The sequence below is a fragment of the Conger conger genome, chromosome 4 (genome assembly GCF_963514075.1).
Source record: "Conger conger chromosome 4, fConCon1.1, whole genome shotgun sequence".
In the NCBI taxonomy this organism is placed as follows: Eukaryota; Metazoa; Chordata; class Actinopteri; order Anguilliformes; family Congridae; genus Conger; species Conger conger.
In genome coordinates this window covers 45,781,606-45,801,007 of record NC_083763.1, presented here as the reverse complement: position 1 = coordinate 45,801,007, position 19,402 = coordinate 45,781,606, and the positions used below count along the sequence as shown (strand labels likewise).

General features: G+C 42.0%; 2 protein-coding genes across 10 annotated transcripts in view; one reads left to right on the top strand and one right to left on the bottom strand.

The window, feature by feature from the left end:
• p3h2 (prolyl 3-hydroxylase 2) overlaps positions 1 to 2,797 on the top strand; it is a 64,616-nt gene extending 61,819 nt beyond the window's left edge. The window contains exons 14-15 of the mRNA XM_061238704.1: positions 313 to 453; positions 1,198 to 2,797. Coding sequence (XP_061094688.1) covers positions 313 to 453; positions 1,198 to 1,290 — 234 coding nt within the window. The 3' untranslated portion in view covers positions 1,291 to 2,797. The remainder of the gene's footprint in view (positions 1 to 312; positions 454 to 1,197) is intronic.
• A 2,535-nt stretch (positions 2,798 to 5,332) lies between these two features.
• The window catches only part of tp63 (tumor protein p63), a 62,703-nt gene continuing 48,633 nt past the window's right edge, over positions 5,333 to 19,402 (bottom strand). For 3 of the 9 annotated variants that reach the window (XM_061238501.1, XM_061238505.1, XM_061238510.1), the window contains 10 exons: positions 17,206 to 17,392; positions 16,836 to 16,951; positions 16,002 to 16,111; positions 15,763 to 15,899; positions 14,452 to 14,534; positions 14,206 to 14,330; positions 9,203 to 9,402; positions 8,392 to 8,536; positions 7,819 to 7,912; positions 5,333 to 7,718 (listed from right to left, as the gene is read on the bottom strand). In XM_061238501.1, coding sequence (XP_061094485.1) covers positions 7,422 to 7,718; positions 7,819 to 7,912; positions 8,392 to 8,536; positions 9,203 to 9,402; positions 14,206 to 14,330; positions 14,452 to 14,534; positions 15,763 to 15,899; positions 16,002 to 16,111; positions 16,836 to 16,951; positions 17,206 to 17,392 — 1,494 coding nt within the window. In that variant the 3' untranslated portion in view covers positions 5,333 to 7,421. The remainder of the gene's footprint in view (positions 7,719 to 7,818; positions 7,913 to 8,391; positions 8,537 to 9,202; positions 9,403 to 14,205; positions 14,331 to 14,451; positions 14,535 to 15,762; positions 15,900 to 16,001; positions 16,112 to 16,835; positions 16,952 to 17,205; positions 17,393 to 19,402) is intronic. The other 6 variants (XM_061238503.1, XM_061238507.1, XM_061238502.1 and 3 more) reach the window with 3 other exon arrangements.

The window sequence follows — 19,402 nt, the reverse complement described above, 5'->3', positions numbered from 1 at the left end:
GGCATCCATCGGTACAGTGTGCAAAGAATACATTTGAAAAGTATGTATCTGGCATAAAATATTGTACAGTATGAAATACACTCAGTGAGCAACTTATTAGGTAGACCTGTATACCAGCGTCAAACCTCTAAGTGGATAGGCTACAGTTGCAGAAGACCAATAAGTTTAAAAAATAATTCCAATAAATACCAAATAAAGTGGTCACCGAATGTATGTGAACCTCAGCTTTCCGATGGTGCATCTAACGATTCACTTTCAAAACTAAGATTTGATTTGATTTTGCTTGCAATAACTTTCATGTGTCCCTTTTAGGCATCAGTGAAGCCCAGATGCGGGCGGATGGTGGGCTTTTCGTCCGGAGGAGAGAACCCCCACGGCGTCCGAGCGGTGACCCTTGGACAGAGGTGTGCCGTGGCCCTCTGGTTCACTCTCGATCCCCTCTTCAGAGAGCTGGTGAGTTCACAACGGCTCATACAATGCAGCTGCTTCCTGTGTTTTTATAGGGGCGTGTTTGTATGAATAAGTAGAATGAATTTTAGAGTTGATGTTTGTTTTTTTGCATATTTTTCAGTCAGTGCTGCACTAAAGATATTGTTTTTCTGATAGAATGGAATATTTTGAATGTAGCCAAAGAACAGAGTTGTGTGCAAATCACAGTTGTTTCCATTAGCCCAATGCACACTTATTCTAGTTATGCAGACTTATGAGGTTATAAAGGTGGCTTGGTACTTTTAATGCACACAATATCAAGATACATTTGCATAAATAAACACTAATGGAATCATTGTGTGTCATGTCAACTTGTAAAAGCCTGCTTTTAATGGTTCCATCTTTCATGGAAATGGAATATAATGAAATGCAATGAAATACATGTAATATTTTGCACCGTGTGACAATAAATGGCCAAATATAGGGGAGATTGGGGTCTGTTGTGATGTGGGGTCCATTGTCACCCCAATCAGAAACAAGCTAGTCTGCTATAAATCACATTGCACACCCCCATACACGTCCTCTTTCACCTCGTGTTTCGATGGACCAGTTTCCTGTCAATTTCGTGCTCAGAAAACATTGCGTAACAATCGATCCCATGTCACTGATCTCCCCTACAAATTTTTAGCAATTTTGGGATTTTTTAAAATTACATTGCTGTGAATATATACAGAAAAACAGGCACTCATCTTCTCCCTTTCATTGCAGGAGAGGCTCCAGGCAGATGAGGTGATTGAGTCACTAAATAACCAGCATCAGTGGGGCCATGAACTCAACATCAACCCCAAAGACGAGCTGTAGTTTCAGGGAAGAGGAAGCGGCAATTTAAAATGTTTATCTATTTATTTAACAAAGTCGATTTTATCAGAACAGTTTTATTTTTCTACTGTTTGAAGTGCTGGTTTTTCTTTTTTTTTTTGTCTGTGTTAAAGAGTGTGACATCTCCGTGTGCTACCTATACCAGTACTTGAGTTCACCTCCATTTTGTTTCTTTGCTCCTCTGCGTGTTTGGAAACGTCTTCCTTCACAGTGCCGCCAGTGAAATTGCGGGGACGGGTATACGTTCCTCGGTGTTGACCGTTGTGCCGGCTCTCCGACAGGAGGGTTCAGCCGTGTCTTATAGCAGGGATCATCAACTCTGGCCCCCCTCAAATCCAAATTCAGCCCTGGGTTTCTTTTCTCCCAGGTAATTAGTGCAACTTATTGGCCAGACTGTTTTTACATCTGACTCCCAGGTAAAGAGAGGGTGGAAAACCAGCAGTTCTCGGCCTTCAAGCACCGTGAGTTGCTGATCTCTGTCTTATAGATTTATGACATCGAGGGAGCTGGTACTGAGTGAAGGACTTTCCAGCGTGAGGTAGATACTGCACTGTGAATAAGCCAAAGAGAAGAACAGCATGTAACTTGATAGTCCCCACATTCAAGCAAAACAAACTCTGGGTTTCCTGTTTTCAGGTCATTCGCATAAGGTGTAAACATATCAAATTTGCGGTATATGCATTTTTCATAAATTGATTTATAGGTTATATTGCATCTGTTGGAACTGGGATTATTATGTTAGAGCATATTATTTGAGCAATTGTTATATTATTTAAAATTTTATTTAATGTAACTATTGAAATATAGAAATATAGAATATTTTAGTACAGAATACGTTTATATTTAGGTTAACATAGTCAATAATTCAACACAATATTAATAGAAGATTCATTGAAGATCATATTTAAGCCACCGTGACCGGATAGTGAACAGGATAGTGAAATAAATATTTGTATGTTTGTCCCAGTCCTGCATAATCATGCATACCGACACACATATTAAAGACACTCGTCATTTGTGCACTTTCTTCTTTTATTAACGTGATAAGTTATTGGGCCACTGCCTTCTTTTCAGCTCAGATGTGAGCAGAGCCCATGGAACGCACTCAGATAGATGTGTTTAATACTACTTTTATACTTTTTTTAATAAAAGATGTTTAATTTATTCCTGTTTCAAGGAATTTGTCATTTGATGTGGCTAATAGTTATCCTTTCCTTTCAAAATCATATTTTCAAAGCAATGTTGTAGTTACATACTTTTAATCCAATGGACACTGGGCATGCCTTCTTACTGAGCTGCTGTAATTATGCATCCACTATGTAACTGCTTCACTGAATTCTTATTTAGCTTACACTTTTGAAAGGGAGGAAGGCCACTTTGTCTTATTTTTTTTGTTCCGTTATTGGACATTCTAGTGAACTGAAAACTGAAATATTGTACTTTCATTTTCTTTGTAATTGGTGTGGAAATAAATGTTTTAAAAAATCTATGGAATATCATTATTTCCTCCTTGAATTAAAGTGAGTGAATTTTCTTTACAAACACAAGTTGTTGAGTTCAACCATTGTAAAAATATAAATTACAAAGAAAATTTAGTTTGTAGTGACTTGCACTTCATTAAGTGTTTAGCACATCATGAATGTATTGAAACCAAGCAGTAACCATAGTTATAGCTAATTCTGCCTTTCACCCACCCTTGATCGTAACTACAACCATTTTCCATGAAGACTGTCAATAAAGGGCCAATGACTGACAACACAACCTCTAGTAACAGAATGAACCCCTGGTGACAAGCAGTTGGCAGAAAATCCACCTGTCTCCCTGCAGGTCACGTCAGGAAGCAGCTGAACGCAGACACTGACTCATACACTCTGCAGTTGTGTTTTCATACATCAACATGGCCGTTCTTAGAAAATGTACATCTGAATTTTCTTCAGAAGCAATTATCATATAAGCCGACTTCTCTTTATCTTCCAATTGATAGTAATTTATGAATGTAGTTATAGTTAAATGGAACTAAACCTTCTGGAATATTTTCAATACATGGAAGTGATCATTTGTGCATATTTCTCAGAATATATAGAACAACTTTGTAAAATGCTTTCAACCTTTGATGATAGCTTTGCAGGTAAACTTTATTGATAAACAGACGGTGTTTGTGCGTGTGTTTGTGTGAGCATTTTATGCACGTCACTGATTTTACACATATAATTTTTGTTCTAGTGGTTAAACAATAGAAATCATTTCACGTTAGAAAAGTTGCAACTGGAATCTTTACATTCACACGAGCACACAACAGACATGCGTTCAAGACAGTGTCAAACTATGTTTGCAGCAGGTACTGTTTTTCAATGAACGCATTTTGAATACAAATGGATGCGACTTCGATCTAACAATGCTAGCTGATTTGTAAGAACAACTATTACATTGATTAAAGTGTATTATAACAGGCACATTGTCAACTTTTGTTCTCTCTGTGTTTCCCCCATCAGCAGCCATTTTTGTTCACCATGCACTACTTTTTCAAACCGTTGAGCGCACCTCTGGTTCAATTAACTTAGTCTCTCTAAGGAGATTTATGTGTGACTTGCATTGGGTGTGTAAGCCCTGATATTCAAAAGTTCTGAGGTGCCTGCAATTATAAAGTAATCTCTCAAAAGCTTAGGAAACTTCAAAGTATTTTTAGAAATCCAATGATGTGTATTTGATATGCAATTGCCGCCCATGCACTTACAGTGTATTATATGTATAATAGCATTTTCCACAAAGAGAAAAAACTACCTTTTAACGGACGTTAACTTCTGTTTGGAACAAACAAAGAATTCCCAACAAAGAATCCAGGTTGAATGGGTTCCTCTATTGCAGGAGTGGTCAATCATGTGCCATAGAGGGCAGACTATGCAGGTTTTTTTTATTCCAACCATACACTACCCTGGCTGATTTCACTAATTAGTTCCCTCCTCTCTGGTTGAAGGTTAGTGAAATTTGTTGGTATAGTGATGGGTTGGAATGAAAACCTGCATACTCTGGCCCCCCATGGCACGTGATTGGGAAACCCACAGGGGAGCCTTTTGGAACCTTTCTGATAATGTAGTGGCCAAATAGAGAAGGACAGAACTCACTCAGGTCCAAGTATATCAAGCCCACATGGGCTTAGGTTCTTGAATGTATTTGTTAAACAAGGTCATCGTGGTTTTAGATGGAGAGATATTTGTAGACAATGATTCAACCTTCCTGATTGCTCTTCTGATGTCAGTAGAGAGGATGTTCCAACCCAGGTAAACAGCACTCCACCTTTGAGTATATAAGCAAGACAGATTTCATATGAGAGGGGCAGAGTAGCGGTGATCAGGCACGTGTAAATAATAGTGGTAGATGGAGTAGGGCAAGGGACTGGAAATGAGTAACCCACATTAGTAGGCGAACCAACGTTTGTGGCCAAGTCAGGTGAAGTCCTGGACGATCGCTCAGGAAAGCAGTTAAAGAGCTATCCAAAGCAGCTGAAAGAGCAAGTCAGTGGTTGTGGATAAAGAGAGGGCAGGATAGTTGGGGGACGTCTTAAACTAGCAGATAAGGATAGTTGGATGATTAGTGTATTGGCAGTGTATTGTTCTGGAAGTGGTTGGCAGGTAAGGCTGGTGGTTATTTAGAAATCCACATGGGAATGGTGGCACTGAGCAAGCATTAACGGTGCCAGTGGGGTTATCAGAACCTCAGTGACCAGGCAGGTCCATGTAGTATTGTTGTTGTTCTGTGCATGGGGTGCACTAGTAGTAAGTGAAGGGTGCCTGATGGGGGTTTGGTGAAGGAAGGTGCCCACTTGACAACTTGAAATGCTTGAAATGACCCTTTTGGCTGATATATAATATATTTATTTGTTGCCTGGTTGCCTATTTGCTTGGTTCGAACCATGCTAGTTTAGGAATATCTGAGCTGGGCCTTTATGCCCACAGCCCCCTAATTATAAGCACAAGGAAAATTACATCATATCCTGTGTAATGTAAAATGTCAAACAAACAAAATATTTCTTTAACCAATTAACTTTTAATTTTTTTGTTTATATCAAAATAAGGAAGAATGTTTATAAATCTGTAACTTGTGAAATATTTACAAGACATTGTACAATATGACAAATAAGTTTCCCCCCATTACATAATACAAAAAAGCCAGTACAAAAAAAGGTTATCTTGAATGCAAAATGTCAGACCATTGTGGTTCAAACTTTCTATTCAAGATATGGCTATGACACCATTACATTGTTTGAAGCAGTCAGCATATTTAACACTTTTAAGTAAAAAAAAAAAAAAGTATCAACAAAATTCTCTCCAACAAAATTTTGTCCACCATGCTAGATGACACTGCTATAAATGCTGTTCACATATGTAGATAAACAAAATCCAGAACCTTTATTTGAAATCAAGGACTCTATGCTCTAGCACATAATGAAATGACATTATCAAAGAAAAACAATAAAACAATAAAACGGCACTTTGCATTCACAATAATGGGCACTGCACTGTTCCCCAGTGCAGTTAATGGCAGTGACTCTAGTATGTTTAAATCTCTTTCAATCTCTATGCAACAATTGTGTAACTAAGGCCATTAAGACCTTGCTTGTTCTTTTATAAACAAAATTTTTCATCCCTTAACACTAAGGGGTACACTTATTTTCAACTGAAATGCAAAAGAATTACACAAGACTAACTCAAAATTATTTGTCGAGAAGTTCCGCTGCACAAAACAAAATCCTTTGGGTCTAACCGCCGTCGTGCTTGGCTTTCAATAGCCCCAAAAATCCAAGCTTAAAAAAATTGAAACGCTCCTTTAAAAATAAAGCTTTTTAGGGGGAAAGCCTTTGTCTACTTTTAAGTCATTTTCATATAAAAAAAGTATATACAGTAATTTTTTGTTCTAGCTGGCCATAGACACAAGACTGGCAATGCGTAGAGTAAAGTTCCTCAAATTCACACATACTATTATGCATCAATTACAAGACAGCCACCCACATATTCCTTAGTGTACTGCCTCATAATCCAATGTCACTTGGCAGACAGGCAAACACACAATCCAAATACTAAAGAGAAAATCTGAAATAGGACGAAGGGGTCATCGAGAGGACAGGCAGTAGTTTGCTTCGTGAATAATGGAACTAGTGTGGGACAAAGTAATTAATCCGCACAGTAGGACCGCATTATGACAACATTACATAGATCATAAATCCGCTTTTCACTAAATGAATTTTTTCTATATTTTTCCCAGAATGAGAAGTTTGCGTATAACCCCCTGTACTATGATTAGCATTAATCGTCTGTCATTTTAAGGGTGAGTGCTAATGGCTGTTATTCAATACTTTGCACATTCTGTAATGGTACTTAATCAAGAAAAACAAGTAACACCATCACTCAATGATATTTTAAAGCAACACTTTTGTAAAAGGAAACTTGGCAGAATAACACTTTCTTCAGACAGTTATGTGGAGGAATTACAGCACAATATGCAACTTCAAACGCTTACAATCATATCTGGCTAAAGCCAGTGCTCATGTCAACATTTCCCCTTACACTATTGAAAAGAGGTTTTAACCAGACCACCGTAGTACAGAGAAAGACACTTGTGATCAGTTCAAACTCACTGCGCAAGCTAAAAGAGTCCTTTATATGAACCTTTCAGCCATGGTAAACAAAAAAACAAAAAAAACAAAAAAAACAAAAAATCTCCCACGTGTTTGCATTCCTGTTTGATAAACGCAAGCACAGGATGAGAAATGTTGCGTCTGTTCAAAGCAATAACAAAAAGTGAAGTGCCCTGTGTCAGGTGAAAGAAATTGCCACCATTAGAAAGAACCAGGAACTGTCCAGTGACTCTCACCTTCCTTTTTATAAATGAAGGGGCTTTATAAATGGAAACAACACCAGTACAAAAAAAACAAAAACGATAAAGGAAATAAGTGCAACTTTTCTGTCTTTTTTTTTTTTTTTTTTTTTTTTTTTTTTGCATCAAGAAAACCGAACCGTGGGACAGAGCAAAGGCACTGCGAAGTTGAGTCTTGCGTGATCGTGGAGGGGTCGTGGAGGGATCGATGAAGGGGCAGGGAAGGGGCACGGGGGTCATCCTCACTCTCCCTCCTCCTTGATGCGCTGCTGCTTGTTGCGGCGGGAGTCCATGTCGAAGGGGAAGTCACTCCAGTCGTCGCGCGGGGGGAAGGAGATGGTCTGGCGGAGCGTGAAGCGCACGGCGTCGATGACCCGCTCGCCCCGCGCCTCCGAGGAGCCCACGCTCATCGTGGACGAGCCACTGGTGGCCCGCAGGATGTGTGGCGCCGGCGAGAACTCCATGGTTTGCCTGTGCTCCAGTATCCCCTTCCAGATGATGGCCTGGAACTCGCTGGGAATCTTCAGCCTGGACAGGTCCTGCAGACACCACACAGCATGTTAAGTCCCCCGGTCTCCCTCGCGGCGGCCCCTCTTCCTAATGACACTGGAGATTTGTGTGAGCTAGGCAAGGCCTCACCTCCATGTTATAATTCTCAATCTGGTAGATGTTTGTCAGGCCTTGGGCTGTGAAGTAGTCCAGGCAGGCTGAACAGCCCAGCCTCAACAGGAAACTACAAAGAACAACGACACGCATGCGTCACACAGGGCACTCTCCAATGGCTGAGGCCTGCTCAACAAAGCAGGATTAGTGAGCTAGCAGGATTTTACTCAGTTCAATTATCCAGCTAACTCCGTAATCCTGCTTTGTGGAAAAGGCCCATGAACCGCTTCACAATAAACAGTTAAAACTGCTGGACAATAAAATAAAAATTAGACTTAGTTGGACAAACAATTCCCTCTTTAATATTTTTAATCACAGAGCTTTACTTTCTTTGCACTTGGGTCCTGTACACCCAATTTCCCTCGAGTTTTCTCTCGAACGCTAACATATGACTTTTCCCAAACATTTCAAGCAGAAATTGATGTGTTTTGTGAGAAACTGAAAACGCTCAATACCTAGTTATTATTTACAGATTAATACATCGCTCACAGCCTTTGCAAAGCTTGTAGTTCTGGAGGGAATGCATAGAGCAGGGAGGGGGGCACGTACCTGGAGATGCTACTGTCCATGGGGTAAGGTGGCGGGGGTGTGCAGTGGGAGGGGACCATGGGTAACTGCGTCTGCAGGGCGTGTGTGGGGCTCAGCGTGCTCATGTCTCCCCCCATGGGGATGTGTGTGCCCATCATCGGAGTCACTGTAGAGACACACCCAATCGTTAAAAGCTGTCTATAAGGAACAAGACCTTACGAACACAAACCATACGGGGGGGGAGGCAGGGGGGGAAGGTTTGGGTGAAGTAGCTACCAGTGTATAAGAATGAAGAATTTCATTTAAATGTAAGAATGTAAGAGTCACTGCCATTCACTGCATCAGGAAAAGTGCAGTCCTTGATTTCAGGTTCAGTTTTTTTAGTAGCAGTGTGTGCTAGCATGGTGGTCTTTAAGAATTTTATACAACTTAAAACTGGCAAAGCGTTAACCCTTTAAGGTGTAAGATTACAGATATGTGATTAGACTGTTCTTAACCTAACATGCAAACACAGCTAGGTATTTGAATGGAGTTTCAGAACACTCACTTTTGAAAAAACATTCCCTTCAAAGACAATAAATATTTCAACGCTATATTAGTTATATAATATACTATAACATAATATACTATAACAACAGGCAGAATAAGGGGCTATTTTACTCAGAATACCACTCATACACTCCCGTTACAGCTTCCAAGGTCGACTACAGTACCCCCTGCATGCCCAGACAGGCAGTCTGGTTGTGTCATGCGATAGCCCCCCGAGGGGACGCGAGGGGTGGCAGTTCGGGGTGGTTTTCTTTTTTGGAGGGGGGGGGGGGGGGGCACTTACTGTCAGTCAGGCCTCCAGACATGCTGGAGGGGGTGAGGGAGTTGCGCTGCTGGGGGTTGATGAGTTGGCTCACTGAGGGGAGTTTGTTCACCTTACTGTGGGGGGGGGAGCTGGAGCCGAAGGCTGGCTGCGAGGGGATGGGACTCCTGGGGCACGGAAAAGCACACATGCCGTTACTCTGATCGTCCCAGATATCCCATCTTTAACAACACAGAGCCTTGGGGTTAGTCACAGAACAGTAACCGCTGACATCATCAGCACACTCACACCAAGAGCCACGGCAGCCGTTTTGGGCCCGAGATGAACGACTTCCTATTCAGCCAAAGGTGTATTGTCATGACTCTTTCCATTTGTTCGGTAAAATAAAATGGATTGCGGTGAGGTCGAATCTCACAAAGGAGTGTGTTGCACTGGCTGTCCTTGAGATAATGTTTGGAGTTGGAAAAACTAGCTGAGATGTACTCCAATGCTCCAAAGGTTCTGCTAGTGCTTTCAATTACAGCTTTTAAAACAATCATTTAAGGTTTAATAGATGTATTTGAACAGTGCAAGGGAACACCAGGCATAGTAGGATGCTTCCCTTATACACAAATATATTCTGAAGTTTTGCCATATTTACAAAATCTTCAAGAATCAGTTTTAATACTTTTAATACTTCATTGGGTCATCACTTTGGTTTGAATAACTCCAGTCTTTACTTTTAGACAATTACGTTTAGGATTTATAAAGATATTGAAGGTCAATGAATACTGAATATAATTAAATAAACACATCAAGGGTTTTATTTGCATCTCCAGTATTTGACAGCTGTGTTTTCTTTTACTTTGAAGAACCCACATTAAAGGTTTTTTTTCAACAACGATCATGGAAAGTAGCATCATAATAAAACACCATTGGCTCCAGCTTGCCTATTTGAAACAGTTACAGTGGCTCTTGAATGCATACAGTACATATGGTCTATAAATATATTTCATAAGGTATTTAAAGTCTTTAAAATAACCATTAAATTATCCTAAATGTATGATATATAAGCATGCAAAAATCAGACAAAACAAACATTACATTATTCAAAATGTGGAAAGGTTTTATCAAACACAACTGAAATGCAGCCGTTTTAATTTTGCCATCTAAGACATGACAAAGTGAGGCTGTGCCATCGTAAGAAAACGGAAGTGCTGCAATTACCAGATGGGTGCTTTGCCAAAACCTCCACAAATCAAAAGGAAACAAAATGGCGGCAAATATGTGTTCACCACTAACAGAAAAACGCGAACATTTTTGTATTCATTACATTTGTTTTCACAGTATGCGTAGATTCTTTGGAAATATTATATTCATTCTCTATGTATTTTATGTTGCTGTGGTTCCTTGTGAAAGAATTGAACAGACACAAATTAAAGAGTAAAGTTATGAAATCAAAAGACCCACGGGAGGAAAGACAGAAGGAAAAGAGGCAGACAGCAGAAAACATATTTATTGAGAAATGACTGATAGAGGTGCAGGAGTCATTTTTTCACAACAGTCTGTTTCAAACAGAATAAACACAAAAGCAAATTCTTAATATATTCTGATCATCACTGTACATATCTCTCATTTTCTTTTCATCTTAAAAAGGCAAAATAAAGGTTTTTCTTAGGAAACTGCACAAAGACTCAGAAACAATCAAAAAAACAAACAGAAACTGTCCTGCAGTGATTTTTATAAAACATGACCAGCATTATTAAGGTTATAATATTATATTTATCATAGTTCCCCCTTGCACCCCCCAATACAAGAAATCACCCGCAACCCCAAGAACAACTGGGGTAATCTGAGTCCAGCTCCAAAATAACACACACAGCAATAAAACCGAAGCTAAAAGCAAAGCATTTGTAGAAGCTCAACAACGGATAAGAATTCAACAGAAAGTACTAGCGCTTGGTTCCTGACCAGCTAGGGGTACTCAGTGTTTGCAAAGACTTTCCAGAAGTTTGAGGAAAGTGAAGAGGTCAACTGAGAGGCCTTCACTGTATATGTGCAATGAGGTATGTGCAATACAAGCAGGTCTCATTATCCAACACACTGTTCCTTTTCTCAGATACTAATCACTAATGCAAAAACCTAACTCATGCATTAAAGAGGGGATCTTTTCTTTCTTTTTAACTAAAAGAATATCACAAAACAAACAATTGCAGAATTTATTTTGTCTTTTGTGGCTTGCGACTGACATTTTGACACTCGCTCAAGTAGAAAGCACCTTTGCTTTTAATTAAACATGCAAAAAATGAGAACAAGAACCAAAATTGACTTTATAATGCAAGTGGGTACTGCTAAATAAATTGACCGGAAACAAGCTACACTTGCTAAAGTTCAACTAGAGTTGAACTTCAGTACTGAACCCAGAAGTGTGAACATCCTGTAATAGAAAGGCAGCACCTTTGGCGCGACTGGACTGATGTGTACGTCATCCATTGATTTACGCCCTATGTCTACTGCAATATCCCTGTTGAGAAAACAAGTGTGATGCAACAAGAATAACTTCCTTCAACAACAGACACCCAGGAGAGACAGGGAGGAGGTGTGGTGAGAGGGGAGGAGAGAGCGTAGAGCCCGGCCTCGGACTAAACCTCTGACACGAGTTGTGTGACAAGAGGAGGAATGTGTGGCTGGCTCTCAGGCAGAGTGCTTCTTCTGGTCACTTATGGGCTCCAGAACCTCAGTGCGGAGGCGGGCTTTAAGCAGACTGTAGAGAGGAACCAGAGAGAGAAAAGAGAGGGAGAAATAAGGCCACAGGTCTGCAGGAGAGGAGGAGAAGGAGGAGGAGGAGAAAGGGAGGGAAGTGTTTTTATGACCGTGGGTACTGGGCTAGAATGGGGACTGGCTCTGTGGATTGGGTTTCCAAGTCCGGGACCTGGTGCATTTTGAATCAGCCCTTATTAGGCCTGAAAACTTGAGTTGAGTGGTTGAGTAAAGGTTTTGCACTTTCTTACATTTTCAAACCTATCTGAAGAGTACTATACTACTGTTTAAGTGGATACAGTATTAAAATATCAACAATATCGAATGCATTGGCATTATTATGATATCAATGGGATGGAAGTTGTCAAGTGAAGTTTTGTAATCTTCCACAGTACCTCACGGGGTGTGCAGCAGTGACTTTAACCACCAGAAGGTGGCAGTAGTTGACAACACTGGGGTTGTTTATGCAGTGCATCCAACTCAGATAACATGATAAAGTGGGATTAAAGGAAACAATTATTCCGGTCTTAAAACTCCTCCGGAAAAAAAAACAATAAAACAAAATAAAAAGACTGACACACTTTTCTCCTAGGTAATAAGGGCTTTTATTTCATAAAATGTCAGGAGCACCTTGCGCAAGCAAGACTTACAGGGACCATGGTCATATAGAGATGCAGTCGGAAAGGTTCCATGTTATAAAACAAGGGATAGCAATAGAGAGGGATTCCAAGGGCATGCAAGTAAAGAGAGACAAAGAGATGAGCTTACAAACCTGGCACAATCCAGACAAGGGTTCAATTCTCACACCAGATGAGTCAAATCCGCTGCTATACACTAGATTGGCTAATCCAGATAGCTGGCGAAGAGTGAAGCCGGTCAGGTTTTTTTTTATTCTGTTGTGTTGAATGGCTTTGTAAAAGTCATCGAAATACAATGACCGAACTTCCCCTTCCGAAATCAGAGATGCGTTGCCTGTTTTCTCTTTATTACAATGTTAAATAGGATGTGGCTTTTGGGACAAAAGAAGTGTGAGCAGGCTCTTGGAATAATAGCTACCCAACCCATTCTCACCTTGTCATCCGCACAAGCCTAGACACTGATGCAATGGAACTTAGTGGGCTTTGCTCTATAGCTGAGTAACAAAAACCCAAGATAACCAGCTACTCCTACAAGCTCCCTAAAGCGCCCATTTTCACAAAGCCTTCGACAGCCCGGCTAAAGACAGTGGAGGAAACGTTAATTATGAATTCTCTGACCGTGACCTCCCAGCAAATGCACACATTACCTCACTGCCAGGCGTCTGTCAGTTTCCTTAATGAGGAACGATAACAAAAGCAGTAATTATCAAAGGGCGTTGAAAGCCCGCGATTCAAAGCTATAATTTTGCAGGTATCTCATTCCTCTTTTTATTTTCATTTCAGCCCGCCTGTGTGAGAGGTGTAGTGGGTCTTGAGCATCTGGGAAAGTGAGAACTAGCGTGCGCGAGTGAGTGCCGGAAAGGATTGCGTCATCGGAGTTGTTGTGTAAATCTGTCAATGGACGCTTGTCTGCTCTGATCGTCTAGGAGCGTCACCTGTCGGACTGAACATAAAACTCTGCCTGCATCAAGCAGTTTGCCAAATCCAAAGGGAAAGTACACACTATCGCAAGATAGGCAAGGTTCATCCTTTTTTTCCCCCCATGTAAATCAATTGAGCAAACGGGGGTATTATTATTGTTGGCTGACATCATGCTCCTGTCAAAAGCACAGCTGCCCATAGTGCGATCAATTGCCACAGCCGTTCAGCAGCCAATCACAGCACTCAAACTCACACCGTTTCCATGCTAGCTCGAAAAACATGCTCGTGCTTGGGGTGTTTCTGAGCTCTTAAAATACCATCTCAAAACTACTGTCAAGTCATGCTCATGCTGCAAATGAAATCTTTCCATCCATTCTTAATGAGCTTGAAACCATTCCACTCAACAAGTGACACACTCCGTTAAGATATGAAGCCAAACAAGCCTTTCTCTTATTTATGTTTCCAGAGGGAAAAGTCCCTACAGGGTAAAAAACCGTCTTCATAAGCACGCATTCTTTCAAATGTTATTGTATTAAACGAGACGGTGAAAAGGACACAGGCAAGGGACAGATTTAGAAGAAAAAAAAAAACCAAAGCACAACAAGGAATCACAGCAAACGGGCTAAGGGTGGACCTTGCCAAAATTCGCCTTTCGCGGTTTTTCCGTCCGAACTGTAGGACAGACTGGTGGAGCGGGAGGGGCCTATCTGGCGGTGAGATACTCACTGTTTCTGGACCAGATTCTGTTGCTGCTGTCTGTATGACTCGATAGTGTGCTGGGGCAGAAACTGCATGAGCTCCAGAGACTCTTTAATTTTCACCAAAATCTCATAGATTTCACGGCCTTTAATCTGGGGGGAGAGACGAGAGGCGAGGGTGAGCGGTGAGGAAAAAGACAAAAAAAAACCATGTGGCCGAACACAAGTCACGGAATGACGGCGACGTGGTCGGCGGGGTGTGAAAGGAACTTACAGGCAAACAGAACACTTCCTCGTCTGTGGATCTTCTCTTCTTGATGGAGGACATCTGGATGCCGTGCGAGGCCTGGCGGAAGGCTACGGATGGGAAACGGACACGCGGTCAGTACCAGCTCCTAGCCTGGAGCATGAGTGCATGCAAGCTTGGATTAAAGGAATATGGGAAGTGTGTGGGGGGTGAGGGATTAAGATAGGTGGGGGTGGGATAGGTGCCATGCATGTAGTATGTGAGGTGTACACCCCTGGCCTTATACCCAACAGCATCCCCAACACCGGCACTATAGCAACCCTACACCAGCTTTGCACCGGCCTTGAATGCGCCCTAAATCAACATTAAGCCATTCGTTCTGCCCTAAAGCAACATTAAAATAGCACTGTACCAGCCCGGCAACAGGCCTACACCAGCTCTATACCAAGCCTACACCAGCTCTATACCAGCTCTATACCAGCTCTATACCAGCTCTATACCAGCTCTACACCAGCTCTACACCAGCTCTATACCAGCTCTATACCAGCTCTGCACCAAACCTACACCAGCTCTATACCAGCTCTATACCAGCTCTATACCAGCTCTATACCAGCTCTACACCAGCTCTATACCAGCTCTGCACCAAACCTACACCAGCTCTACACCAGCTCTATACCAGCTCTACACCAAACCTACACCAGCTCTATACCAGCTCTACACCAGCTCTACACCAGCTCTATACCAGCTCTACACCAAACCTACACCAGCTCTATACCAGCTCTACACCAGCTCTACACCAGCTCTACACCAAACCTACACCAGCTCTATACCAGCTCTACACCAGCTCTACACCAGCTCTATACCAGCTCTACACCAAACCTACACCAGCTCTATACCAGCTCTACACCAGCTCTATACCAGCTCTACACCAGCTCTACACCAGCTCTATACCAGCTCTGCACCAAACCTACACCAGCTCTACACCAGCTCTATACCAGCTCTACACCAAACCTACACCAGCTCTATACCAGCTCTACACCAGCTCTACACCAGCTCTACACCAAACCTACACCAGCTCTACACCAGCTCTATACCAGCTCTACACCAAACCTATACCAGCTCTACACCAGCTCTGCACCAAACCTACACCAGCTCTATACCAGCTCTGCACCAAACCCACACCAGCTCTACACCAGCTCTACACCAAACCTACACCAGCTCTGCACCAAACCTACACCAGCTCTATACCAGCTCTGCACCAAACCTACACCAGCTCTACACCAGCTCTACACCAAACCTACACCAGCTCTACACCAGCCAGCCCCAGCAGCTACTTACGGCGCTTCGTACCCTCACTGCTCTTTGTCCCCTCCGTCACGTGCTGCTTGCGGATGCTGTCCTCGTCCGCCTTCCGGTCCCTTCCGGGGCAGGCGCAGATACGAGCCTCAAAGCAGCGGCGTCCCAGGACCTGACCGCTGGGAGACACAGAGGACAGAGACAGCCTCAACGTCAGACAGGAGCTCTTTCTCCGCTCAACCCCCGACCCCGAAAACAGGCCGGCTCTGCCGGGTTCTTACTCTCTGGTTTCCAGAGTGACGATGATGAGGATGGGGCGCCGGTTCATGCCCCCCACGCAGCTGGAGTTACACATGAAGTTGTACAGGATGGTGGTGAACTCGGTGCCAACCTGTCAATGGAAAAACACAACTGTGATACAGCTGAAAACAGGGCGGGGAAGGAGCAAAGCGAAATGCTATTATATATTGGTCTAAAAAAAAATTTGCACAATGTGCTACAAGCCAGCTAAATAAGCTGACCTAGGTGCTCAACAGCTAGGACAAGCAGACTACAGTGAAAGACTTGTTACCCAGACTCTATAGGCACTAGCCTGAAAATAAGGAACGCTGTAGCACTCGGAGGTCAGAGCAAAACAGACTGACGTTTTTGACTTCGAGGAAGACGTCGAAATGTCATTATCCCCTGTCCATTAAAATGTGTGTATTACTCTTATTTTCAGGCTATTCCCTGTGAAGTTGTCCGGGTAAGGAGTCTTTCACTACGAAATGAGGGAAGCTTTCAGACTTCTACTCCGAATGCTTTCCAGAGCAGAACTACATATCATTACAGACTGGCATTCAGATGTGGGTTATAACCATGAATATACAAACATAAAGTACATTCAGAATAAACTCATAACCAATCATTTAAAAACATGAAATACCATCAAAACTCTGGACGTTAGGGACACCAGCTGGTTGGATGGTTTGAGTGATTGACGGTGTGCAGCCGAGGCGTGTGTGTGGGCTTGTGTGTGCTGTGTGACCCTGTCAGTCTGGAACATGGGTGCTGTTGAAACGGGCGACGACCTTGCGGTGACAGGGTCATGTGACGTGCCGCAGAAGGGGCTTCACCTGGGGCGGTTCGTATGGCACCAGCACGCTCTGCCGGCCTGTTATCGTGTCCTCCAGGTACTGGGCGTGGCTGTTTCCCTCCACCCGAATCAGGTGGCTGGGCGGAGCCGTCTGACCTGCAAACAGAAAGTTATATCTAAATACACACACAGAATTTTCCCACATTTTAAAGTGTTTAAAACCTGGAATATGAAACGCAGTCTGATGAGTTTACGCTCTCAATATTGAAAAATTTGTTACTGAATTGTTACTGAATTTACACACTGAAATAAGATAAAAAATGAATAATTACTGCATGCATATTGACAAAAATCTAGACATTTTTGTCACTATGGTGACCCAGACTAGTGGTGCACAAAGGGCAGCTCACCGTCGTTGAACTCTCGACTGAGCTCGTGGTTGGGGCAGCGTTTGACCACCTCGGTGACGTGCTCTGCCTTCTTGTAGACAGGCATAGCCCGGATGACGGCACCCTGGGGCGGGTTGGTCAGGACCTTGATTTGAATGGGACATGTCTTGGCGATCTGGCAATACAATTTCTTCAACTCTGTGGAATACTGGAGAGGAGAAAGAAACTTTAAGTAAATGAACTACCCTGGACAACACTGCACATCACTGCAAAAAATGGCTGTCATAAAGAGCTTTTTTAGTCTTGTAATAAAGACTACAATCTTATTTATTTTTCTCTCAAGCAGAAAATATTAGCTTGTTTTAAGTTATTGTTTGCATGAAGTGAAATTTTCCCACCTCATTGGAAAATCTTGAAATGAGTCCAACTTTCTCACCACGTTGCCAGTTTTTTTTGTTTTTCTTAAAATGAGTAAAACTTTCTCAGCTCATTGGCAATCTTTGTCTTTTTCTAGCAAAAAATTAATATAAATAAGATTTTAAGTCTATATATTAGACTAAGTACTTGTTAAGACTGACTTATTTTTTATAATTTTTTTTGCTGTGAATCTTATAGCTACGAGCTATACACGGTACAATAAACTGTAATGCAACTGTGTGCTCTACTCTCGTTCTTACGAGACCTTGCGGCTGACTGGTTTGTTTTAACACCTTGTCAGATAAAGGTTTGCTCTGTGCTGTATGTTTTATGTAGAGATTACCCAGTCCATGCTCTGAGCTCTGTATGTCAGTGCCCTGTTTGAGATGACATGTCCCCAGGGTGATGCTGTTACTCTGGAATGTTCCATGAGGGATTGGGGATAGTCAAGCAGCTTGACCCACAGATAAAAGATGACGAGACCGCTTGAGATTTCTATCAGATTTGTGTTTGTTCACCCAGATTTGTGTTGCCCAATATGAACACCTGAACAAATGTGTATCGTGCAGCACCCGACTTTATATAAGTTTCAAACATGAATGTATTGTGAGTGTAACTGCTAAATTCAGTAAGGTTCCCAGTTTATGCCTATATTCACCAAGTATTCCAAATTAGCAGAAAGATTTTTAATGTTGGCTTCCAATATTTACAATATACACCAACAGTTAAAAACTAATGGGGCAATTAATCATTGAATGTGTGTAATCATTTTTAATAATCTTAATAATTTTATTAAGATTATTATTTAATAATCTTTTCAGTCAATACAAAACAAATAATAGGGCATCTGCATACTACTGAAATGCTGTCATCAAAAAGCTGAATAACAGGTGAATGGCAGAGATGCTACTGGCGAACACTGATGATACAGTGGACTCCAGAATTATTAATAGAAGGCTGCATAAAATAAACAACACAGATAATAATCAAATTTGTCAAAATATGTCACATATGGATGTGGGTCATTGATGTTTTGGCGATGTTTAGCTACCAGTAGTCCAGGGGCACTATTGAAAATCAATGGCATCATGAATTCAGCAAAGTACCAGGAAACTGGAAGAAAATCTGGTTGTCTCTGCTAGGAAGCTGACACTAGGTCATAGGTAGATTGTCCTATCGTACAATGACTCCAAACAAACATCAAAATGCACATAGAAATGCTCAAGCGAAAATAACATATGTTCCGCAAAGGCCATCTCAGTCTCCAGACTTACATCCCATCAAAATCCAGTGGTCTGAACTGAAGAGGGGATCCATGAGCACAAACCATAGGATATCAATGATTCTGAAAAGTTCTAGACGGACGAATGATCAAACAATCCCTCCAAATGTGTTTGCGCAAAAGTATTAAACCAGGGGTGCCAATAACTGGGAAACCAGTTTTTTGGGGAATTATATTTTTTCCATACATTTTTCCAGTTTCCATTTCTCCATTCCACTGAATCATTAATAAAGCACTCCGGCAACATCTGTTACTCTCCCTGCAAATTCCTGTACCGCCCTGGAGCTGAAGGAGTCCTATGATTGGATGCTCCACAAAAAAAAAAACAGTCGGAAAAGGCTCTGTGGATGGGTGGGGGTAGGGATGGATGGGACACACCCAGAACCTCGGACGTCAGCCAGCAGCCCACACACGCCCCCCCCCCCGACCCCCCTTACTTCCACAGTTAGCCATAAATCACCTCACCCAAGCCTGAGGTCCTGCATTCTCCACAGGTGCTCAGCTAGCGTCATTTCCATC